At 41.2% G+C, this 26,520-nt stretch overlaps 1 protein-coding gene across 3 annotated transcripts in view; it reads right to left on the bottom strand.

Annotated features, from left to right (window-relative positions):
* Positions 1-14,321: 14,321 nt before the first annotated feature.
* Positions 14,322-26,520, bottom strand: part of ERICH6 (glutamate rich 6) — a 44,975-nt gene continuing 32,776 nt past the window's right edge. For 2 of the 3 annotated variants that reach the window (XM_021934745.2, XM_021934746.2), the window contains 3 exons: positions 23,894-24,049; positions 21,552-21,780; positions 14,322-14,592 (listed from right to left, as the gene is read on the bottom strand). In XM_021934745.2, the coding sequence (XP_021790437.1) occupies positions 14,329-14,592; positions 21,552-21,780; positions 23,894-24,049 (649 nt within the window). In that variant the 3' untranslated portion in view covers positions 14,322-14,328. Of the gene's footprint in view, positions 14,593-20,707; positions 21,229-21,551; positions 21,781-23,893; positions 24,050-26,520 lie in introns of those variants that run through there. The other variant, XM_017955791.3, reaches the window with a different exon arrangement.

The raw sequence follows: 26,520 nt of genomic DNA, 5'->3' as shown, positions 1-26,520 counted from the left end.
AAAGCTCCCTGAGAATTCAATTGCTATAACCCACTGCCTACCCTCTCCAAGAGAGTCTTCAGAGAAGCAATTGACTTTTAACACAGTGACATTCCAAGAATATTTTGCAAATGAGCCTCTCAGAATCTTCCATATATTCCCACTGAAGCCCCTTCTCACCTAAATCCTTACCCTTAGCTGTTGGGAAGTCTGTCCTTCCTTCCCACCCTCTCTCCTGCTCTCTCTCAGGTGCTTGCACATGAGCAATACACTTTTTTCCAGGTTCCATGCTCTAGGATATAAGGTGGTAGAGAGGAAAGTTTTCCTCCCTACAGTGTGTGCAGTGTGTGTGTGTGTGTCTATATAATAGTCTTTGCTTTATGACCAGAAAGAACCTCCATTTTGCATCTTGCAAGAGTAGGAAAATTCGTTATACTACACGTGGGGTGTCAACTTTTCTCTGGATGTTCAGCCAATGTTTTCCCCTCAGAGGGTGGTCTAATTCAGTGACCTTCAAATGGGATCTGAGGACCTTCAGGGGTAAAGCCTTCTTAGGGGATCAGTTCCCATGGGCTGAGTATCATGCCTTCTCTAAATGTGAATGGACAGAGATTGTGTGTGTAATGAAGATGTAGGCTCTTTCTTCATCTCCCATTTACAAAGAAAGGCAGACCCCTCACCTTGGTGTCTCACTGAGGGGGCGTACCAGGTGCACAACCCTCCAAGCCTCCACCCAAGGGGTCCATGGTGAGAGAATCAGTGACCCTGGTGACTGGGTAACATACATGTTAAGCAGTTTGTAATTCTTTGAGTTTAACCAAATTTAAGGAGAGTGAATCATACATTTCCAATGAAATTTTACTTTCATTAAAATTTGCTATGTTGTTTTGATCAGTTATGTGCTAATAATAATTGTAATGTTAATCAAAGGATTTTTTTGAACACAGAGCCTTAAAGTCATAGAAAGTAAACTTTTACATTTTAAAATTTTAATATATTATTTTTGTAGTCAAGAAATATGAGATGATCAGTAATAGATTTTCAAGCATAAAAATATATCACAGCCCAAATAAACTTCTTTGGAGGAAGTAGGATGAAACTGTAAATTCAAAAGAAAATAAAAGGAATGTTGCAGAGTTTCTGCCTGTTAAAAAAGAGCTAGTTCATATACTTTTTAAATGGATAATGTCAAGTATTATGTTACTGTGGTATTTAGATTCCATTGGATTCATTTTGGAAGGTAATGTTTCTTTCAAAATGTCAAGATTTATAATACATTGAAAATGACTTCATGATGAATCATTATAGATGTCAATTGAAAAATGTGCAATGGGGAACACGCACTAAAATGTTTTCTTGAGGACATAAAATGGGAAAAGTTTGAAGATCACTGATCTGGACTGATTGCTTCCTTCTGGGGGGCTAAGTGCCATTCACTAGAATGTAATTTATTTTAAACCATGTCTTTGTTTTACATATGCTATTACAAAGAGAAAATTTAATGAAGTAGAAATTGATCCATACTTTACAATTTTATTTGTTTTAAGACTGATAAACAATAAACACTACAAAGACTTAAATGTGTGCTTAAGGAAATTGTGTGGGTATGTTTTATGTAGCACTTTCTGTTTATTCTCTGTGGGTAAAGGAGAAACAAATATGTTTGTGTGGTACAAAGTTACTTCTATTATTGTTAATACTTATTAACATCATTTATTTTAATACTGGTAATTAAATAATTCCTTTCTGATGTCAGCTTTCAGTTCCTACTAATTCTCTCATCTAAAATAACTCTATAACTATTTTTTTAATATATTATAAATTAGAGATGAGGTCTCACTATGTTGCCCAGGCTGGTCTGGAACTCCTGAGCTCAAGTGACCCCCCCAGCCTTGGCCTCCCAAAGTGCTAGGATTTCAGGTGTGAGTCACCACACCCCGCCTCTATAATTATTTCTAATTCCTTGAAGCCCCAGAAGAAAGATGACTTAATTCCCTGGTTTGGTTAGAAGGACTGTGTCAGTGAGAGGCTGGTCTCTGTAATTATTACAGTAGTTTCCATCACTAAGCACAACTACAGCAGGCCAGGCACTGCACACATATTCTCTCTAGTGGTCAGTACATGTTATGGTCTGAATGTTTGTGTTCCTCCCCAAATTCCTATGTTGAAATCCCAACCCTCATGATGGTATTTGGAGGTGGAGTCTTTGGGAGGTGATTAGGGCTTGAGGGTGCGGCCTTCATGAATGGGATTAGTGCCTTTACAAAAAGGAAACCCAGAGAGATCTATAGCTCTCTTTCAACCATGTAAGGATACAGCGAGAAATTGGGAGTCTGCAATTCAGAAGAAGGCCCTCACCAGAACCTGATCATGCTGGCACCCTGATCTCAAACTTCCAGTTTCCAGACTTGTAAAAAATGATTATTGACTAAACATTTATCCAGTTACCCAAACCACCCTGTTTATGGTAGTTTGTTATAGTAGCCCACACTGAATGAGACACTACAACTATGAGAAGTTGATTTTATCTTTTTCATCTTACAGCTGAGAGAATGAGTTTGAGGAAGTTCAGTAACTTGACCAAGGGCACACAGTTAGTTGATGGAGAGTTGGGACTTGCCCTGAGATAGTCCGAGTGATATACTCTTTGGACCTCTCTGGGATTTGGTCTTTGGCAAAGTGAGCCCTGGTGAGAAACAGAGGGAAGAATATTTGATGGGGTCAGATGACCTGGACTCACTTTCTAACTCCACTTGGTGCTTAGCTGTGAGACCTAAGAAGTCACTTGCCACTGTTCAGTCTTAATATCTTTGCTGAAAATTTGCAGTATTGTGAGACTCAAAGTATAAGCAACATATGAGTATGAAGGAGGATTATTTTATCCTATCCTCTGGCTCAGATTTTGTTATGAAATTGACAAAAAACAATGATATCGCCTTTTAGTCCCAGAGGAGTTCTCAAAACCTCATTTGAGTTTGTGGAATTGGGAATTGGGTTATGTTTTTCCATCTCTGTTGAATGCAACAGCAAATGGATTGTCAAAACTTAGAAGTGCATGGAAGTGTGTAGTATCCCTGCCTGATTTGGGCACTGGGAAAAGAAATCAGGTAGCGCAAACACAGGAAAATGTAACACATCTTTTTTAGATAGAGACACATGACCTGTGTGCATTCTAGATAATCCATGAATTGAATGATCTCAGAGAATTTCTAGGTTGTTCATATTAAGTTCTAAATCTGGTCTCCATCTCTAGAGAATTATGTAAGGGTAGAGTTAAAAAATAAAGATACACTTTGTATTAAAGAAAGCTCATTTGTTCTCTGGATAAGAAGAAATGTCTAAGTTCCAGCCTTGGTGGCCTGATTCCCTAGTCTACTTTGAAGAATTCAACTAAAGCCTCTGCTGACTCACAAAATTGTTTGCTTCTGCCCAATAATTGCTTCCAGTCTCCTTTTTATATTTGCTTGCTTGCTTCTGGCTAGTCTTTCAAATATAAAAAGAGAAATTTCAGATATTTTTTTTTTTGAGACGGAGTCTCGCTGTGTCGCCCAGGCTGGAGTGCAGTGGCCGGATCTCAGCTCACTGCAAGCTCCACCTCCCGGGTTTTTACGCCATTCTCCTGCCTCAGCCTCCCGAGTAGCCGGTACTACAGGCGCCTGCCACCTCGCCCGGCTAGTTTTTCGTATTTTTTAGTAGAGACGGGGTTTCACCGTGTTAGCCAGGATGGTCTCGAACTCCTGACCTCGTGATCCGCCCGTCTCGGCCTCCCAAAGTGCTGGGATTACAGGCTTGAGCCACCGCGCCCGGCCGAAATTTCAGATATTAAAAAAATATAAAGAATAGTTAATGAAAACCCCCTGAACTTACCACGTTGCTTAAGAAATAGTCACAGCCCGCTATATACCTCCCAACATCACATATAGCTCCAGTGGTAAGCGCCAGCCCAAAAATTGACATCAAGCATTCCCGTGCATTTCTTTATACTTTTCCTACACAAGTATGTCTACCTAAATGATACATGGGATCATTTTGCATATTTTAAAACCTTATATAAATAGAATAATACTGAATGTGTTCCTTTGCCCTCTTACTTTTTTCATTCCAAGTGAAAATGTTTTTCAGAGTTGTTCGTATTGATTCAGATATTTCTAGTTCATTCGTTTTCAGTACTGTATGGAATTCACTGTGTGAATACACTACAATTTACCTATTCTGTTGATGGACATTATGTTGTTGCTGTTGTTTTTCTATTACAAACAGTGCTTCAGTGAACAAGCTTGTTTTTGTTTCACTGAGTAAACGTGAGTGATATGGTTTGGATCCGTGTTCCCACCCAAAGCTTGTGTTGAATTGTAATCCCCAATGCTGGAGGTGGGACCTGGTGGAAGGTGATTGTATCATGGGGATGGTTTCTCATGAATGGTTCAGCACCACCCCCGCTTGGTACAGTGTAGTGAGTGAGTTCTCATGTGACCTGGTTGTTCAAAAGTGTGAACCACCGCCCCCCAGCCCTCTGTCTCTTGCTCCTGCTCCCAGCCACGTGAAGTGCCTGCTCCCGCATTATGCTTCCTGTACAGCCTGTGGAACTGTGAGCCAATTAAACCTCTTTTCTTTATAAATTACCCAGTCTCAGGTATTTCTTTATAGCAGTGTGAGAATGGGCTGATACAGTGAGTTTCTTTAGGCTATCTCTATTTAGGAATGGAACCTCCATGTGTTGGATAGACACATCCCCAGCTTTACTAGCTAATGCAATTTGCTCTCCAAATGATGATACCCATTTTCATTTTCTCCAGAGGTATTTGAGTGTTCCCATTGTTTTTTTGTTTTTGTTTTTTTTGAGACTGAGTCTGGCTCTGTCGCCCAGGCTGGAGTGCAGTGGCCGGATCTCAGCTCACTGCAAGCTCTGCCTCCCGGGTTTACGCCATTCTCCTGCCTCAGCCTCCCGAGTAGCTGGGACCACAGGCGCCCGCCACCTCGCCCGGCTAGTTTTTTGTATTTTTTAGTAGAGATGGGGTTTCACCGTGTTAGCCGGGATGGTCTCGATCTCCTGACCTCGTGATCCGCCCGTCTCGGCCTCCCAAAGTGCTGGGATTACAGGCTTGAGCCACCGCGCCCGGCCATTCCCATTGTTTTTCCATCCTTACTCCTGGATCATCATTATTGGGTAGGATAGAGAAAAAGCACATAGTTCGATCAACTCAGCAAGTTTTAAAAATTGGCACCCCTTCAAGAAAAAGACAAGTGTCTGTGGATTAAAATCCCAACTCCTTATCCTAGTGCACACAGCTGCCTTCACTGGCTCCTCCTACCTTGCCAGCCTCACCTTGCACCACAGTCCCTGTCATGCACAGTGGCCTCCTTTCTAGCCCTAGAGTGTGCAGGCAAACTCATTCCCATCTCAGAACTTGATGTTCTTTCTGCCTGGAACACTCTTGTTTCAGCTCACTGTGCAACTAGTTTCTTCCCATTTTTACATATTGGCTCCTCAGAGAGGCCTTCTCTGACTACATATATAAAGTAGACCCCTGCTTACCTGATTACTTACTCCTAACACATTCTGAAATTATTTCCATTGGAATATTAGCATCACAAGGGCCACATACAGTGCCTGGCATGTGCTAAATTGGTAATGAATGAATGAATGTACACACTGATGCCTTCTCTACCAGGCAAACCTGTTACCCTTTCCTATTACTTCATCATTCATCCTTCCTGCATTTTGCTGATCACTGGCATATAGATTAGGGTGAATGCAGAGGTGTTGCGGGAAGTCAGGGACCCCAAACGGAGGAACTGGCTGAAGCCATGGCAGAAGAACATAAATTGTGAAGATTTCATGGACACTTATCACTTCCCCAATCAATACCCTTGTGATTTCCTATGCCTATCTTTACTTTAATCTCTTAATCCCATCATCTTCGCAAGCTGAGGAGGATGTATGTCTCCTCAGGACCCGGTGATGATTGCATTGACTGCACAAATTGTTTGTAGAGCATGTGTGTTTGAACAATATGAAATCTGGGCACCTTGAAAAAAGAACAGGATAACAGCAATGTTCAGGGAACAAGGGAGATAAGACTTTGAAGTCTGAATGCCGGTGAGCTGGATGGAACAGAGTCATATTTCTCTTCTTTCAAAGGCAAATAGGAGAAATATCGCTGAATTCTTTTTCTCAGCAAGGAACATCTCTGAGAAAGAGAATGTGCCCTGAGGGTAGGTCTATGAACGGCCCCAAAGGGATGAAATAAGCCCCGTTCTCCTGTAGTGCTCCCAGGCTTATTAGGATGAGGAAATTCCCGCCTAATAAATTTTGGTCAGACAGGTTGTCTGCTCTCAAACCCTGTCTCCTGATGTTATCAATGACAATGCATGCCCGAAACTTCATTAGCAATTTTAATTTCACGCCATCCTGTGGTCCTGTGATCTCACCCTGCCTCCATTTGCTTTGTGATATTTTATTACCTTGTGAAGCATGTGATCTCTGTGATCCACACCCTATTCATACACTCCCTCCCCTTTTGAAAATCGTTAATAAAATCTTGCTGGTTTTATGGCTCAGGGAGCATCATGGAACCTGCCGACATGTGATGTCTCCCCCGGACACCCAGCTTTAAAATTTCTCTCTTTTGTACTCTTTCCCTTTATTTCTCAAACCAGCTGAGATGCTTAGGGAAATAGAAAAGAACCCATGTTAACTATCGGGGGTGGGTTCTCCCAATACAGAGGACCTTGGTAGTGTCCTAAACAGAGGCTCTAGCCAGTGCTGCCTTTCCTTCTGAATGTCCCAACATGCGCTGGCTTCATCCACCACTGAACCTTTCACTTTGGATCAAAGCCAGGCCACCTCCTTCTACCCTCAGTGCCTGAGATGAAGCCTGTGACTCCTTCTTTTGCTCTCTACCTTTCCAGAAGTCGTTGTGGCCTCCTTCAGTGCTTGGTCAAGAACAGGATTTGCCTGAATCATCTCTGGCCTTTTCTTGCTAATCTGATGGTGCAGGCAAGTTCTCAAGGGGTAGAGCATATACTTATCTACTTATCATCTGGGTATTTGTGACTTTCTGGTCATCATTTGAGTCACCTGTGATTCTGACTTCCGGTCAGAATCAAAGGTTCTCAAGGATTAATTGTTGCTTCTGGAAAAAATTCTGTGATCATTCTGAGATGGGTCATTTGATTCCTTTGCCTTCTTTGCTCCTTCCTCCCTCCACCCCCACATGACATCTACTTCCTGAGCTGAGACATATGCTCTCCTTTTGGTGCTCTCTGTACTTCTTTTTGTCACTGAGCATACCTCGTTGTTTTGTCATGGTCTCTTCTTGTGTCTCATTTTCCCTGAGGACAAGGAACTATGAGTTCTAACTTTATATCACCAGTACTTGGTACAAAATAAGCAACGAATAAATGTTTATTAAACAGATGAACAAATGAATGGATGGAATAAACTTTGAACCTGGAATTAAAACTTTTTATTAACACATTCAGTTTATATAGAGACAGTGCCAGGGCCAGCCATGTTTCTGAGAAATTTGTTACCAGTGGCAGCTCAACTCCAGAGAAAGCCAGGTGTTTCATAAAAGTATTGAAGTGGGAACTAGTTTTTGATATGAATCTATTTTAATCTATTTTCAACCCACTCCGTCAAGCACTGGATAGAGCAGCAAAGAGACACTAAGAATTTTCCTCCATGGCCATGTATATCTCTTGTAGAGATTTTACTTCACTTGTTCATTCATTCATTCATTCATTCAACATTTGTCAGGTGCTAATATGCATTCATATGGACAATAGATCAGGGGGTTGATTATGTTTCCAGCGTGTTGCCCCTTTGCTTAATTGTTTAACAGAGAGAAGCTTCTGTGTTATTTGAAAATGACACAATTGGGCATCATCTCTGAAGAGTCTAGATGGATGTTACACTGTGGCTTTCATTTCCTGGTGTCAGCCCTATAGAGCAAGTATGTGCAAAGTGAATCCTTGGACTTCTCTGTGCATTGTCTAATGCTGGGTCACACCACAAGGTGTAATATAGATGTTCTAGTTATTTTCTTGCATGGCTGTGAACACACACAGTCTTTTCATTACCTGCTTTACACTTGCCAGTTTGACTCAAATCAAGGTATTCCTAACTCCTGGATTTCACTCTGTGTTGTAGGGGAAAAACTGAAACAACACTGTCTCTAAGGAAACGTGTAACTTGAGGAGGCCGTAATCACTTGCTGGTTATCTTCTCATTACAGATTGTGCTATGTCAACTCTAGCAACGGTATTAGATCTCGTGACTTTTTTTTTCTTGAGACAGGGTTTTGCTCTGTCACCCAGGCTGAAGTGCAGTGGCATGATTATGGTTCACTGCAGCCTGTACCTCCTGAGCTCAAGTGATCCTCCTGCCTCAGCCTCCCAGTAGCTGGGACTACAGGCATGTGCCACCACACCCAGCTAATTTTTCCTTTTTTTTTTTTTTGTAGAGACAGGGTCTCTGCATGTTGCCTAGGCTGGTCTTGAACTCCTGGGCTCAAACCATCCTTCCTCCTCAGTGTTCCAATGTGCTGGAATTACAGGCTTGAGCCACTGTGTCCAGTCCCTTATAGCATTTTGAAAACAATCTTACTCCTCATTCATATCTCATTTCAAGTTATTTTCTACTTGCCTCACTTACATTCACCTATTTTTAAAGTTGGATGTATTCCTACAAGGTACCTTATATCATTTCTGGAATAAGAAAGAGATAAGCAAAAAAAAAAAAAAAAAAAAAAAAAAAGGCATAATATTTGTTTTGCAGGGAAATGGAACAATAGAATGATCAGGACAAAATTACTTGGTTTGAAGTAAAATCTATTGTTTAGTTGCCCTTGGTGTACCCTCTAACATAGCTGGAGAAAAATACAGTTCATTTCTGGGTTTTTGTTTGTTGATTTCTTTTTTTTTTTTTTTTTTTGAGACGGAGTCTTGGTCTGTCACCCAGGCTAGAGTGCAGTGGCCAGATCTCAGCTCACTGCAAGCTCCACCTCCCGGGTTCACACCATTCTCCTGTCTCAGCCTCCCAAGTAGTTGGGACTACAGGCGCCCGCCACCTCGCCCGGCTAGTTTTTTGTATTTTTTAGTAGAGACGGGGTTTCACCATGTTAGCCAGGATGGTCTCGATCTCCTGACCTTGTGATCCACTCATCTCGGCCTCCCAAAGTGCTGGGATTACAGGCTTGAGCCACTGCGCCCGGCCTGTTTGTTGGTTTCTTTTGAGATAGAGTCTCACTCTGTTGCCCAGGCTGGAGTGCAGTGGTGTGATTACAGCTCACTGCAGGCTCAACCTCCCAGGCTCAAGTGATGCTTTCACCTCAGCCTCTCTAGTAGCTAGGACTACATGCCTGGCTAATTTTTTTGATTTTTAGTAGAGATGAGGTCTCACTACATTGCCCATGCTTGTTTCAAACTCCTGAGCTCAAGTGATCCTCTTGCCTCAGCCTCCCAAAGTGCTGGAATTACAGGTATGAGCCACCATGCCCAGCCAGCAATTCTGTGTTTCTAAGAAATTTTTATTATTACAGTATAACCTTTGCTTCTGAATGTTATTGACCATCCAAATCTTATTACTTTTATTTAAATACATCTATTAAAACAACGTAGACTCCAATAGCCTTTGCTTAATTATTTTTTTTTAAATAAGCTAGTAGTAAATTTACTGTAAAAATGAAAATCCTAACAGTTTCACAAGATATTTGCTTCCAGTTTACTAACAAACAATGTGCATTTAATTTAGTTGGCTTATTTTGCAGTTCTATAATAGAGTTTTTCTGTGGCTTTCTTTTGGGGACAAAAAATTCAGTTTACTTCCTATCTTTCAAAATTCTTATTGGCAATGACTAATTCCCCTGTATGAAATTTAACACAGAGAAAGAGAGAGAGAGAGAGGGAAAGGACTGGAATTAAATTGAGCACAATATTAAAGATGACTATCTGGCCCGGTTCTGTGGCTCACACTTGTAATCCTACCACTTTGGAAGGCCGAGTCAGGGGATCACTTAAGGCCGGGAGTTTGAGACCAGTCTGGCAACATGGTGAAACTCTGTCTCTACTAAAAATACAAAAGTTAGCCAGGTGTGGTGACATGTGCCTGTAATCTCACCTACTCGGGAGGCTGAGGCACAAGAACCACTTGAACACGGGAGGCAGAGGGTCCAGTGAGCCGAGATTGTGTCACTGTACTTCAGCTTGTGTCACAGACTGAGACTCTGTCTCAAAAATACAAAAAGATTTACCACTATTGTTATTTTGAATTATTCAATTCCCTTAAATAAGTCTAGCTGCCTTGAAATATGAGATGATAGATAGATGATAGATGATAGATATAGATAGATGTTTTCCACTTGGGAATATTTTCGTTTTTAATAATTTTTAAAAGAAGCAATGTAAATTTCTTATAAATCGAAGAAAATGTAAATCAAATTAAATGATTGAAATGGGTGTCAATTATTTTAGTGGTTTATTTTGCCAAGATTGAGGATGCGTCCAGGAGAAAGGAGCACAAAACCACAGGAACATCTATGACCCATTCTTTTTCCAGATAAGGTTTGAGATTTCAATATTTATTTATTTATTTGAGACAAAGTCTGGCTGTGTCACCCAGGCTGGATCCGCCCACTTCAGCCTCCCAAAGTGCTGGAATTACAAGTGTGAGCCACCACACCTGACCTGAGATTTCAATATTTAAAGGGGAAAGAGCAGTTAGTAGGGGAAAGAAGAAGGAAAAAAATGGGGAGGAAGAAAAGAGGAAGGAATAAAAGGGGCAAGCAGTTGCATCTTTGGAGTCTTTGATCAGCATTCACTGAATCCACAATTTACATGGGAAAGGAGGGGATATAGGAATAATTATGCATTCATCTCATGCTGGTGAATCTGCATTTTTACATAAGATAAACATAGAGTAGAGGAAGTAGTCAAATATGCATTTGTCTCAGCTGAGCAGAGGGATGACTTTTCCCCAAGCCTGTGATGAGAAGCTGTTAATTTACATTGTCAGGTTAACATTCAATGAAGCTGTTCTAGGGTAAAGATATTGGGGCCCCAGAAAGAATTTCCTTTCGAGTAAACTGTGAGGGAAGTATGTAGCCTTTTCTCTTTGTAGCTATCTAATTAGGAACAAAATAGAAAGCAGTTTTGTGTGACTTAGTTCTCAAGCTTGACTTTTTCCTTTGGCATAGTGAGTTTGGAGTCCTGATATTTTTATTTTGTTTCACACCCTTGTTACATGTCATTATCATTTAGTAAAGTAAATGACATTCTGGCATTAGACATGAAGCAACATGGTAAAAGACACTGTCCCATTATCCTGCTAATCTCAGCCAATCAAGGCCTTTGGGGCTCAGCACCCCAAAAGTGTTTTTTTTAATGATGTACAATAACAGATTTCATTTAGGGCTTTGTTGCGATTTGCCCTTATGTGCAAATTTTTGGTGCTATTCTGATACATTTCAGCTCAATTATTTTAATATCTCACTTGATAGAAACTAAAAGTTTACTCATCGATGAAAAGGAAGAGGCTAAAGGCAAAATGAAAAAAGAAAAAGAGAAAGACTTTAATGTAGATTAAGATGTGAATCTAGGAACCTCTTTTTCACAAAGATAGTGTGGGGAATGGCAAGAGTGAAAATAAAAAATAAAATAAAACAGAATCCTCAGTATTAACAAAATTCCTAGAAAGAAGGCTAACTAAAGGCAGGAAAAGAAAAAAAAGGCAAGTTAATGGATTAATAGCAAGAACCAGGCCCCCTATCTCCCAGTCACTCAGCCTCCCTGGAATACTCTATGCTTCCACTTGCTCCTTTCCTTTCCATTCCCTCTTCTATTTCCTCTGGTAGCTCTTAGCAGGGAAACAATATAATTTGACACTAAGTCGTGAACGGTGGGTAGGCCTAATCCCTCTTGTTCCACACTAGCACCAAATTTGGAATTCAGTGTAAGGGGTGTCCCCTGAAACTACATTTCACCCTCTCCCAAGGAACAAAGAGTTGAGAAGTAAGTCCCAGGAACTGCAGGAGCTACAGAGTTCTGGCACCCTTCTATGTCTTGAGAGTCCTCCACCTCCGACTCTCAACTTTGCTTTCTGTTCTAAAGCAACCCTATCATTGAACTGGCTGAGGTGGTAGGATCACTTGAGCTCAGGAGGTCGAAGCTGCAGTTAGCAGTGAGCCCCTGCACTCCAGACTGGGTGCCACAGCAAATCTCTGTCTCAAAATAATAATAATAATAAAAGGCATTCTTGAGTTATTAGGCTGAGGTGGCTCATCTGTAATTTCAGCACTTTGAGAGGCCATGTTGGGAGGATTGCTTGAGCCCAGGAGTTCAAGACTAGCCTGGGCAACACAGTGATATAGGAGTTAAAAAGGAATTACTTAGGCAAATAATGAGGGTAAGGATGTCCTCAGTAAGGTTTTCCTTTTAAAGAAAAGCAGCCCCCAAATCATTTTCTTTTCTAACAAAGAGCAGTCTGTAAAATTGAGCTGCAAACATAGACAAGCAAACTGGAAGCCTGCATGGGTGAATACTGGCAGCTGTGCCAATAGGAAAAGGCTACCTGGTACTAGGCATGTTCAAAATGGTGGCTCCATCTTCCCTTCTCTTTGCCAGCCACGTGTACCGTAAGAAGCAGGCAAGCCGGCCCGGTGGCTCACGTCTGTAATTCCAGCACTTTGGGAGACCAAGGCCGGCGGATCACGAGGTCAGGAGATCGAGACCACAGTAAAATCCTGTCTCTACTAAAAATACAAAAAATTAGTCACACAGTGGCGGGCGCCTGTAGCTCCAGCTGCTCAGGAGGCTGAGGCAGGAGAATGGCGTGAACCCGCGAGGCAGAGCTGGTGGTGAGCCGAGATCGCGCCACTGCACTCCAGCCTGGGTGACAGAGTGAGACTCTGTGTCCAAAAAAAAAAAAAAAAAAAAAAAGCAGGCAACTTGGTGCCTGCCAGGCAAAGACATCATTTGCATAATGATTAGGGTGGGGCAGCCAGTTTCCTTGTGTATTATGTAAATGTCACACCTAGTCCAACCAATCTATGGGCCCTATGTAAATCAGACACCGCCTCCTCAATCCTGTCTATAAAATTCCGTGCCAGAAGTCCAATTTGGGCTCCTTTCTCTCTCCCAGGAGACAGCTTTTCTACTTTGTCTTTCTTTTGCCTATTAAACCGCTACTCTTTTGACATGGAGTCTCGCTCTGTCGCTCAGACTGGAGTGCAGTGGCGTGATCTCAGCTCACTGCAACCTCTGCCTCTTGTTCAAGCGATTCTCCTGCCTCAGCCTCCCGAGTAGCTGGGACTACAGGTGTGTGCCACCATGCCCGGTTCATTTTTGTATTTTTAGTAGAGATGGGGTTTCACCATATTGGCCAGGCTGGTCTCAAATTCCTGACCTTGTGATCTGCCCGCCTCGGCCTCCCAAAGTGCTGGGATTACAGGTGTGAGCCACGGGCACCCGGCCTAAACCTCTGCTCTTAAATTCGCTCCTTGTGTCTGTCTGTGTGTTTAATTTTCCTGGCATGAGGCAATGAACCTTGGGTATCACCCCAGAAAATGATGCCGCTTCAACAGTGGGACCCCATCTCCAAAAAAAAAAAAAAAAAAAAAAAAAGAATGTAAACCAGTAATGCTCAGAATTTGTTCTAAATTGATAATATAGCATATTTCTTGGTATTTTAGTCATTTTGTACACTTTTTTGGACTCCTACCTGTATTAGTCGAGGGGTCTCTAGAGGAACAGAACTACTAGCATAGATGTATATATGAAGGTGAGTTTATTAAAGAGTATTGACTTACACCATCACAAGGTGAAGTTCCAAACTAGGCCTTCTGCAAGCTGAGGAGCAAGGAAGAGAGTCTGACTCCCCAAATCTCAAAAGTAGGGAAGCCAACAGTGCAGCCTTCAGTCTGTGGCCAAAGGCCCAAGAGCCCCTGGCAAACCACTGGTGTAAGTCCAAGAGTCCAAAAGCTGAGGAACTTGGAGTCTGATGTTCGAGGTCAGAAGCATCCAGAACAGGAGAAAGCTGAAAGCTGGAAGACTCGGCAAGTCTGCTCGTTCCACCTTCTTCTGCCTGCTTTATCCTAGCTGTGCTGGCAGCTGATTAGATGGTGCCCACACAGATTGAGGGTGGGTCTGCCTCTCCCAGTCCACTGACGCAAATGTTAATCTCCTTTGGCAACACCCACACAGACACACCCAGGAACAATACTTTGCATCCTTCAATCCAATCAAGCTGACCCTTGATTGATATTAGCCATCACACTCCCGATCCTTCACCCAAATAAACCTCAACGAAAAAAACCTCAACAAAACAAATGAAAGCACCATCATTCTTAGTTAAATTTCTTCATTTATTATATTTCTTATTGTCTTCATTGTATCTTGCTTTATACCAGAACTGTGACAGAGGGCAATTAGTTTTAGAGCAAGTGAAGAAAGGTAGGAAGGTTGCTTTAATTTTTCCCAAACCTGGCTTGAGGGAAAATTCACACATCCTTCAAGTTTATGAAACAGGCGACGGATCTTTATTAAACTGGCCAGCAGAAGAAGGTCATCTCCACTCACGTATCGGAGGACTGGAATCTCCTCAGGGTTTGGTAGCTTTTCAGCAAAGAGAAAGAGAAGGAAACTCAGAGTCCAGCGGTGAAACTGGGGAGGTGGGAGGAGCTGAGTCATGGCACTTATGTGGGGTTGGATTCCCTGATGACGGTCCACTCTAATTCATCCGTAAGCAGGGGCGGTGGTGTTATTCTAATCTGAGTGAGGAAAGAGTTGAAACGCTGTGGAGACTTGAGAGACCAAATGGAATATGGATACCTTCAAAAGCTTATAATTTATTCATGTAGTTTAACCAGCACCTACTGAGGGGATCACAAAGATGCCTCAGACACAGTCCCTTGCCTGGAAAGTGCCCAGTGGGGGAGGTAGGGTGAGTGCTGGTCTGAAGGCTGGGTGCTCACTGGGAAGGCACTGAGAAGAGCAGTTTTCCTCAGAGAGGGTAGGACTGGGAAAAACGAAAACTCCCTTTCCTGCTCCTAAATGTGCCCCAACCTCCAGGAGGCCATTCCAAATTAGCCTCTCCATTACTCTTCTTTGGCCTCTGCTCTCCCTACTCCCTCACAGCTTTTGACGATTCAAGGCGGGTGTTGTCTTCCTGCAGCTGCAGACACTGAATGGATTTGCCAGGACAGTCTTGCCTGAGGTGTTTTCAGTCTGTAGCTTCAAGGCCAGCCTAGGAGGGGCATTTAGCCTCTCTGGGGCAGGTGAAATGCAAGCAGAACTACTACCCTCTGCAAGCTGAGTGACCACTTACCTGCAAAAGATGATACTAACAGTATCATTTCTGTATTTCACTCCTCCTTCCATAGAAAGGAAGAAATGGAGGATGGAAAACGTATGAGATGGACAAACAACAAAGAATAGGTCAGAATCTTTTACCCCAAATATCATACAACGACAGAAAACTTTTTTACAGATTAAGTCAACGATGGCTCTAATAAGAAAGATTTCTTTTTTCCCCCTTTGTTTCCAGCGGGGTTGGAATAAGAACGATTTCATCGGCAGGATAGTTTTAAGGAATTTCTGAAAATCAAAAAGCGATGAGACCATGTGTATATAGAGAGAAATGACCACATGAAACCACTAAGCAAAAACACATATACTCTGAGCTCAAACGCAACAGAAATGAGAAGCAGGAGGGGCTCTGAGGTAAACGTTAGGCTGATCAATTGGGAGGTGGGCCCCTCACCTTTTCCTTTATGTTGAGTACTGGTGCCCACGGGCTGAGGCTGGCAGCGGGCACTAGCGCTAGCTTTCTACCCCTTAGCAGCACAAATTTTCTCCACAATTATCTGAAGCAAACTTTAGTAAGCAGAACAGGGAAACAGGAATTCTCAAATCCAAATTGAACGCACGACTGAGAATCACCTAATATTTGACGCCACTAAAAAGAGGCACCAGATTTACCTATCAGCTTATACTCAAGGAAATATACCAACTTATACTCAAGGAAAAAGAATTAGGAGATAGAGAAAGACTTTAGGAAATTTATCCATATTTAAATGGTTAATATTTTCTTAGGGACTTGAGAGAATATTGTTAAGGAAGAAAAACAACTAGAGGATTTGGAAATTAATTTTATGCATATTATAAAAGATACGTTAATTTAAAACTAACCATTGAAATATAGTGTATTAAAAGACTGAGTCTGTTAGCTAGGCATGGTGGTGCATGCCTGTAGTCCTAGCTACTTGGGAGGCTGAGGCAGTATGACGGCTTGAACCCAGGAGTTTGCAGTTACAGTGAGCTATGGTCACACCACTACACTCCAGCCTGGGTGACAGAGCAAAACTCTGTCTCTAAAAACAAACAAACAAAAAACCCACTGAGTCTATTAGGTTGAGGAAAGCAACAAAATCCAACTATATTTGATTTGCAAGAGAACATGTAACTCAAAACTACATGACAAAGGTTGAAAATCAAAGGATGAAAAAATATCAGACAAATGCTAACAGAGAAAGTAAGTGTAAGAATTTAACATCAGATGGAACAGCACTTAAGGTAAAGGCCACTAAAAGGGAAATTAGGAATAACATATGTTGATAATATTACTACCTTTATTGTCAAAATAAAAACAAAACTCTCACTAATACACTAGGGCACAAAACAGGAACAGCTGAAGAGCGAACGAGTGAGGAGAAAGAATGAGCTAGCCTGGGCGAAAGGTACAACTCACAAAGAAGAGAGTCAGCGTCTTTAATTTCCTGATCGCAGAGCTTCAAAATATATACAGCAAAAGCTGATTGAAACACTAAGAACAAGGAAGAAATTCACAATCATTTTGGGAAACTTTCATACATTTCTCAGAAGTAAACCCAATGACATAAAAATAAAAGGATAGAGAGGGAGGTGTGACTAGAACAACTAGACATAGAATTTTGTACCAATAAACTATACAACATTTTGGTTAAATATACATGGAGCACTTATATACAAATTATGCAACCAACCACTAAGAAAATATCAATACATTCTAAACAAGAAGAAAAAAACTGCAGGTCATATTTCCTGACCATTTTGAAAGGAACAAGAAAGGGGTAAATCTTTTTATCTATTTGAAAATTCAGTGACTACTGCATTGAAGTCAAAATAGGTATTCTAAATTATTTAGAAGTGAAAGAAAATGACAGCACTATATATTAAAACTTGTGGCAAATGACCAAAGAGGCACTCAGAGTGCTAGGGAGAAGGTGGGGGTAGGTGAGGCTGGTTTTGATAGATTGCTCAGGAAAGGACTCTGTGCAGAAACCTGAAGGAAGTGAGGGAACAGCCACATGCTAAATGGGGGGGGAAAACATTTTAGGTTGAGGGGATAGCAAATGCAAAGACCCTGTGACAGGAACATGCCTGGTATTTTCAAGGAATAGCAAAAAGGCCAGGATGGCTGGAGTAGTGAATGAGATAAGGTAATAGAGAGAGACTATTTGAAGACAGAGGTCCAGATTGTGTACAGTATTGCAAGCCTTTATAGGGCCTTGGGTTTCACTCAAGTAAAATTAGAAGTCCCTGGATAGTTCTGACCAGACTTATGTTTTCAAAGTATCATTCCAAGTATTGTGTTAGAATGAACTTTGGGACGACCAGAAGCAGGGAGACTTATTAGGAGGCTATTGCAATAATCAAGCAAGAGATGGATCAGGTAAAGAGGCAGACAAGAATGATAGCACTGGAAAATGTGAGAAGTGTGAGATTCTGGAGGTATTTTGGAGGCAGAGTTTACAGATGAGTTGGTATGGGACTGTGAAACAGAGCATTTAGAGTTGTGAAACTACTCCCGAGTTTTTGTCCTGAACAAGTGAAAGAATGTAGTTGCCATTTTCTGAGATGGAGAGGACTGAGGTTGGATCATGTGTTGAAATCAAATTCCGCTGTGTTGAGTTTTTTCTTTTCTTCCTAACAGGGTCTTGCTCTGTCACCCAGGCTGGAGTGCAGTGGCACAATCACGGCTCACACAGCCTTGAACCCCCTGTCCCCCACCCCGCCAACTGTGGGCTCAAGCTGTCCTTTCACCTTAGCCTCCTAAATAGCTGGGACCACAGGCATGCGCCACCATGTCTGGAGAATTTAAAAAACAACTTTCATAGAGATCGGGTCTCATTGTGTTGCCCAAGCTGGTCTCATACTCCTGGGCTCAAGTAATGCTCCCGTCACGCCCTCCTACAGTGCTGGGATTACAGGTATGAGCCACCATGCCTGGCCTGTGTTAAGTTTTTAATGCCCTCTTAGAAATCCACATGGGTATGTTGAATTGGAATCAGAGACTTGCAAGTCTCGAGTTCATATGAGATCTACCTGAAGATACAAATTAAAGGGCTATCAGCATGCAGATGATATTTAAGGAAGTGAGACTCAATGAGATAATCTGAGGAGTGAGTATAGAGAAAAGACAACCCAAGGACAGCTCTGGGTTCCTCCAATATTTAGAAAAAGGGGAGATGAACAGTAATCAGGCCAGAAAAATGAGAAGAAACAGCTTGTGAGGTACAAGCAAAATCAGGGAAGAATAGTCTTGGAAGCAAGGGAAGAAATGATTCCAGGAAGAAGAGATCATCAGTGTTTAATGCCACTGAGAAATCATTAAAGTTCATATAAATTTAATATTTATATTAAATTCAATATTCTTCAAAATGTAGACACAAAAAAATCGTCAATACTTATTAAGTGGGAAACAAAAACAAACAGGAACCCCCTCCAACAATACAATATGTACAGCATCTAGATTTTTTTTTTTTTTTTTTTTTTTTTTTTTTTTTGAGACGGAGTCTTGCTCTGTCGCCCAGGCTGGAGTGCAGTGGCCGGATCTCAGCTCACTGCAAGCTCCGCCCCCCGGGTTCCCGCCATTCTCCTGCCTCAGCCTCCCGAGTAGCTGGGACCACAGGCGCCGCCACCTCGCCCGGCTAATTTTTTGTATTTTAGTAGAGACGGGGTTTCACCGTGTTCGCCAGGATGGTCTCGATCTCCTGACCTCGTGATCCGCCCGCCTCGGCCTCCCAAAGTGCTGGGATTACAGGCTTGAGCCACCGCGCCCGGCCTAGATTTTATGTTTTAAAAAAGATGTATAAAATAGGCTGGGTGTGGTGGCTCACTCCTATAATCTCGGCACTTTGGGAGGCCCAGGTGGGCAGATCACCTGAGGTCAGGAGTTCGAGACCAGCTTGGCCAACATGGTGAAACCCTGCCTTCACTAAAAATACAAAATTAGCTGAGTGTGGTGGTGTGCGCCTGTAGCCCCAGCTACTCAGGAGGCTGAGGTACTAGAATCGCTTGAACCTGGGAGGTGGAGATTGCAGTGAGCCAAGATCATGCCACTGCACTCCAGTCTGGGAAACAGAGCGAGACTCCATCTGAAAAAAAAAAAAAAAGATGTATAAAATAATTTATAAATACATAGTAAGGAGGAAGGTACACACTAAATTTTGGGTGGTGATTACTTTGGGGAAGAGAGTTAGAATAGAAGAAGAAATGAATGGAATTCTCATTTTTAAAAAAAATTATGTTTATTTCTGTATTGTTTAAATCTTTAAATATAAAAATATATTCACAAGTCACTTGTAATTAAAAAAAAAAAAAAAAACCTAAAGGGTGTTTGTGAGAACAATGAGGAAAGTAAAAAACTTCAATAATGAACTCTTCCTTTTGCATCAAAATGATTCTTTTTTGATAAAAATTAATTTCTAAGTGGGGAGAGGAAGGGAGGTGGGGGAGTGGGGGAAGGAAGTAGGGGGAGAAAGAGAGGGGAGAAAGAAGTATCTTTATATTTTGGGTAAAAATGTATTTACTATGGATGTAATGTAACAAAAGGAGGCGATACTGAAGATTTCTAACCAAGAAAGAAGTTTGTCTGGAGCCTAAAAATTTGACTACAGTTTCCAGACTCACTGAAAGTAACTGGAATAATGCTTAGCACATTGTAGACCCTCGCTCTGTGTTGCCTGAATCTGCAATCTCCCCTTTGTTTGGTGGTCATGAGATATTCCTTCCTGTGTTGAATATTGAGATTCTATTTCCACATACTTAAAAGTTGAAGGCACCTTTGAAGTTTGGAGTTATGTGTTCCTTTAAAAATCAATGAAACAGGCCTTGCGCGGCGGCGTGCCTGTAGTCCCAGCTACTTGGGAGACTGAGACAGAAGAATTGTTTGAACCCGGGAGGTGGATGTTGCAGTGAGCCTAGATCCCACCACTGCACTCCAGCCTGGTGACAGAGAAAGACTGCATCTCAAAAAAAAAAAATCGATGAAATGGGCCGGGCGTGGCAGCTCATGCCTGTAATCCCTGCACTTTCAGAGGTTAAGGCAGGTGGATTACCTGAGGTCAGGAGTTCGAGATCAGCCTGGCCAACATGGTGAAACCCCGTCTCTACTAAAAATACAAAAATTAGCCAGGCGTGGTGGCAGGCGCCTGTAGTCCCAGCTACTCAGGAGGGTGAGGCAGAAAGAATTGCTTGAACCCAGGAGGCAGGGGTTGCAGTGAGCCAAGATCACGCCACTGCACTCCAGCCTGGAAGACAGAGTGAGGCTCCATTTCAAAAAAAAAAAAAAAAGAAAAGAAAAAGAAAAAAAAAATCAATGGAACAAAGGTCCTTGAAGTTTAAGGGACCTGTTCGAAGTCACACACTATATGTGTTATTTATGTATATAGCTATACATCCATCTCTATTTGTATCCATCTCTACATCTATATTATTTTATTTAGTGCCAAGTACCACCCTTAGTACTTTGCATTCTCGTCAAATCTTCACAGCAATCTGTAAGGTCGGAATCACGATTCCATTTTATGGATAAGGAACTGAAGTTCAAGTTCACTCAGTCAAGTGGCAGAGTTAAGGTTTGAAACTACAGAGAATCTGCAACCTAAATTCCATGTTCTTAACCATCATGCATTATCGCTGGTCACTGAGAATGTACTCAGGGCTGTGCCCTGGGAGAGGCACTGGAGTTACAGAAGTCAATCAGATAGAGATTCTTCCTTTCAGGGGATTGCCATCCAGTAGGAAAGGCAGCACTGTTCAGCAAGCACGGGGATGGAGGTAAGTACACAGAAAACCCATAGAAGGATGTGGTTGAGGCTGACTGGGTGAAGGACTCGGAGGTCTGGGAAGTGTCTCCAAGGAAACGGGGCTTATGATTGGTCTTGAACGTGATTCAAACTCAGGTCTCCTGACGCAGCCCAAGGCTTTCTACCATGGCAGGGAGAAAAACAAACACAACATGAAATCTTTAAACAAAACCCTCAAAGCAGCACTACTCAGGCACAGAGCAAACATGCAATAAGTGTTACTTGGATCTGAGTCTGAACTTAAAGGAGTTTCAGAGTAAGAAACAATAAAGCTGCCTCAATTCCATATGAAGCTTTCACTACATGTTTTTCTATTGAATTCCAAAATCCTAGTGGACAGTAGATCATGCACTAGTGTAATCTATCAGTAATAATACTAACAAAAGTTATTTTACTCTTATTATTATTCTAAATGCTTTAAACTGTTTTTTAAAATGTACCTACCTTCACTTTGGTTCCAACACTGATTCTTGCCTGTTGACCCATTGCTAGAAAAGTTATAGAAATCTTGTCTTGTTCTAAGATGCGGACTCCAATATAACGGTTCAAAGCCAGAAAGACAGGTTTAAATGAAACAAAGGGTGATGAAGTGATGGAATTTGACCAATTCCAAGCCCTTATTCTGTTGCCGGCTTGATCTGAATATTGACCTCCCAATATATTGATGTATACCCTGGGCAGGAAGGAAATGTAAAAATCATAAACAGTAACACTGTAATAAAATACTGGAATTATCCTTGTTACTTGCTAGCCAAGGGGACTAACAGTTTATGCCAGCAATTAGCATGAGTGGTGGAAACTTCAGGTCATCTTAGGAGTGATAATACTATGACTAAATTCTACACTAATTTGAAGTACTGTATCCCATTTGAGTTCATACTGATAAACTAAAATGGGCCCAAAGGATCAACCTGGGATGAAGGAGTCTGGAAGGATGAAGAGGGAGCAGGGAAGGTTTAGTCTGGAGAAAATAAGATACAGAAGAGTAGATTAATCCTGAAAGAGGAGGAAAGACCAATGCTTAGATTTTCACCACACCAAAATAAAGACTTGTGGCTGTAAATTCTGGGGAAGACTGTGTCGACCTCAGTACAAGAGAGCTGTTTTCTGGCAATGCCCAATGAGGAGCTAGGAGTCCTTCCACGAGTCCTGCCATCATGGCTGAGTGTGGCGGCAGAGGCTCAGGGAACAGCTCTGTGATCACTGCAGTGGAGAAGAGGTCTGTGACAGAGCAAAGGTGGACACCTTAGACCCGCTAGGCGACCCTATCTCTTCAGACCATGAATGCCTTACATTTTACAACATCACTTTTAGCCCCTCACCATCTGAGATCTGGCAGTACTAATCGCTGTGCCATTCTATTCAGTTATCTCCTTCTCATACCCTCTTACCATCCCCACCTTGAGAAGAGAGAACAGATATAGTTCTGGGTACTCAGAAAGTTGGCTTAATTTGAGAATGAATTATTTTTTTAAAACTAGATGACTTGGCCATGGGGACCCCTAGCTAACATCTCGTGTCCCCAGTATTGATCAGTGGTAGTAATCTAATAACAAAAGCACAAATGAGAAACCGAGGTGATTATCTTATTGTGTCTGGGAAGGGAAGATTTAGTTTTATCTTGAAATCTGGGTGAAAATAATTATCTAGCTAAAATTTTCAGGATAAGTTAGTCCCTTGTTTATTTAGTAAGCATTCTTTGAGTCTACACTATGTACAGATATGCTGCTATGTAGTAGCAAAGATTCAGGATGTGCCCTGAAGGAATGTCAGTCCAGTAAGGGAAATGGACTTACTACGCAAGAGGCAGAGATAGGGCTATGAGAGTATCAAGGAGCCATCTCAGGGTGCCTGAGAGTTCAGTTCACGGGGCAATGGCTTCATAAAACCAATCTGGAAGAACCTATGGGTTTCCAGTCTAGAAACCAACGAATATTGGTGACAATATCAATTACCATCAGAGGTAACATAGAATTGCTATAGAATCCTGAAAGATACATAGAAATTTTCCAATATACGTGGTGGTAATGAATTGACTACTGCTGTAGACAAAAACCACAAATAGCTCGGTATCCTAACTTTCTCAAGACTAGCAGTATAAACTTCGCCAATTATTGGCAGAAGTTCCTGAGATGAGATTGTTATACCTGTATATAACTTAAAGGAAAAGACCTGTTTCTGAAAAGTTCAAAAAGTTTAAACTGTTTTGAAGTTAGAACCCAAATTTCACTTTGTCAGGCTAAATGAAATCATAGGAAGTCACATAATTATACATAGTAGGTTAAATTGGGACCAGGATCTTCATTGCTCTGGATATTTTGTCTGTATGTTATTGTTCTTGCTTGTGGCTATAGGACACTTACTAGCTAGGAATGTATCTCAAACAATAACAACATAGTGTATCAACTGTCTATTGACAAGTTGTTTACACAGATGAAGCAGAATGGCATAGGCTCTAGAGACTGCCTCAGTTAACATCCCACATCTTTAGAGTTACCATATCATTTATCAAGTTTTTTTCTATGTTGTAATTATATAGTTCATATATTCTTACTACATATAGAAATAATACGATGAGCTTTATTTTTATAGTTGCTTGGGATTTTTCCACTGAGAAGCATATGGAATGGTGTAAACCAAAAATGACCCTGAGTCGAACATTACCATCTAAAGACCACTAACTTAAATAAATCTTCTTAAACCCATTCTTATCATTTAAAAAGAAAAACCAAAATTTCCCAGAACAAAAGCCACAAAATGGCAGCAGCAGGAACCTAGAAGCTTACCAGACATTTCCATTGGGATGATAGCAGGAACTTCTGCCAGAGGAATCCAGCACTGCCAGGATAGCAGGGTTAGTGGGCATATCTTCTTGGACTATACAAGTGAAACCATTTACCTTGTTGGGCACTCGAATGATGGCTAGGTTTCCAGATGGATAGCTGAGATCAGATAAGGTCATATAAATTGTTCTAATGCTCCTTGACTATTCTGGGAACAAATTCAATTTATGAGAGCACTCTGAAATGATAAAGCATTCTGAAAATGGGAGGTACTATATTAATACAAAAAATGTTATGCTTTTTATGTGGATCAGAATATACTGATGGGATGCCAGAATCCTCAACAAAAAACTTGCAAATGAACTATCACAATATAAAAAGGATTATGCACCATGATGAAGTAGGGTTTACCCCAGATATGCAAGGTTGGTTTAACATCTGAAAATAACTTAATATACCATTTTAATAGAATAAAGAGCAAAAAACACATGTTCATCTCAATGACACAGAAAAAGCATTTGACAAATTTCAACCCTCTTAATAATAAGAAAACTCAATGGATTTCAAATGGAAATGAATATCCTCAACCTGATAAAGAGTATCTACAAAAAGCCCACAGCTGGGCTGGGCATGGTGGCTCATGCCTGTAATTCCAGCACTTAGGGAGGCCAAGGCAGGAGGATTGTTGAAGCCCAGGAGTTTGAGACCAGCCTGGGCAATATAGTAAGATCCTGTCTCTACAAAACAATTTTTTTTTCATCTTTAGAATTTTTATTTTTTTTAATTAAAAAAATCCCACAATTAAAACCATACTTAATGGTGAAAGACTTAGTGCTTTCTTTGTAAGATCAGAAACTAAACAAAAATGTCTACTGTTACTACTTCTATTCAACATTGCACTATAAATAGATGTTCTGGCCGGACGCGGTGGCTCACGCCTGTAATCCCAGCACTTTGGGAGGATGAGGAGGGTAGATCACGAGGTCAGGAGATTGAGATCATCCTGGTCAACACGGTGAAACCCCATCTCTATCAAAATTACAAAATTAGCCAGGCATGGTGGTGTGTGCCTATAGTCCCAGCTATTCAGGAGGCTGAGGCAGGAGAATTGCTTGAACCTGGGAGGTGGAGGTTGCAGTAAGCCAAGATTGTGCCACTGCACTCCAGCCTGGGCGAGAGAGCAAGACTCCATCTCAAAAAAAAAAAAAAAAAAAAAAAAAAAAAAAAGATGTTCTAGCCATGGAAGTTTGGGGGAAAAAAAAAAAGGAAATGAAAAGTATCCAGATTGGAAAGGGAAGTAAAACTGTACCTATTAGCAGATGACACGTTCTTGTATATAGAAAATCCTAAGGAATTCATAAGATAATGTATTAAAACCAGTAAATGAGTTCAGCAGGGTTGTAAGCTACAAGATCAATATACAAAAACAAATTGTATTTCTATACACTAGCAGTGGATACTCTAAAAATGAGATTAAGAAAGCAGTTCTATTTTCAATAGCATCAAAAGTAATAAAATATACTGAAGATAATTCACTAACTGTTAATACTCATTTCCATATCCAGGCTGATTAGAAGTCCAGAAATAAACATAAGATTGATTCTAAATCATTTTGCAGATCAGTCACAGCCTTCAAGAAAGCTAAGAGGAATAAAGTCAGGGCATTAAATGATTAATAATAAAAGTTTGAAAGCCCTATATTTTTATATGGTTTTTATACAGACACAGCCTGTAGTCCCAGCTGCTTGGGAGATTGAGGTGGGAGGGTCACTTGAGCCCAGGAGTTTGAGGCCAGCCTAGGCAACATAGCAGGGCTCTGTCTCTAAAAACTTTAAAAAAATTTTTAGGCCAGGTAAGTTATTTAAAATTTATTGATGTAATTAAAACAAAACCTACACACTCTCATAGGGTCTAAGGAACTAAAACTTCATTATGCTTCCTATGCTGTGAAAGTCATTTTTCTGGCTTATTATTGGGGTTTAATTAAACACTTCGGGAACGATAACTAAAAATGACTTTCTTCTACAAGGGGAGGCTCTCAGTTCATGAAAAGGCCGCCTCATTTTTTTGCTTTTTGTTTTTACTTTCCTCAGATATTATGAGGATCTGAACAGCTCAGAAAGTGTAAATATTAAATGAATGACCTGGCCATCAGGCAGAAAGTCCAAGCGATCAATAACTTGGTGTTCTATGAAATAGATACTGAATTTTGGTATTAAAAATTTTCTGCTGCTCATGGGTGTGTAAACTAGTATACATTTTCTGGGATGGAGGGATGGCAAAATCTATCAAAGCTTTAAAATGTCCAAATTATTCATCTAGAATTTCTACCCCTATATGTTTGTTTGTTTATATATTTATTTATTTAATTTTTTGAGATAGGGTCTTGCTCTGTTGCCCAGGTTGGAGTGCAGTGGCACGATCACAGCTCACTGCAGCCTCAACCTCTCTGGCTCAGACAATCCTCCCACCTCAGCCTTCCAGGTAGCTGGAACTACAGGTGCGCACCATGACACCTGGCTCATTTTTGTATTGTTTTTGTAGACACGGGCTTTCCCATGTTGCCCAGGCTGATCTCAAACTGCTGAGCTCAAGCGATCTGCCCACTGTGGCCTCTCAAAGGGCTGGGA

The sequence above is a fragment of the Papio anubis genome, chromosome 2 (genome assembly GCF_008728515.1).
Source record: "Papio anubis isolate 15944 chromosome 2, Panubis1.0, whole genome shotgun sequence".
Classification (NCBI taxonomy): domain Eukaryota; kingdom Metazoa; phylum Chordata; class Mammalia; order Primates; family Cercopithecidae; genus Papio; species Papio anubis.
Note: the sequence above shows the minus strand (reverse complement) of the source record. Positions and strands in the feature narration are given on the sequence as shown.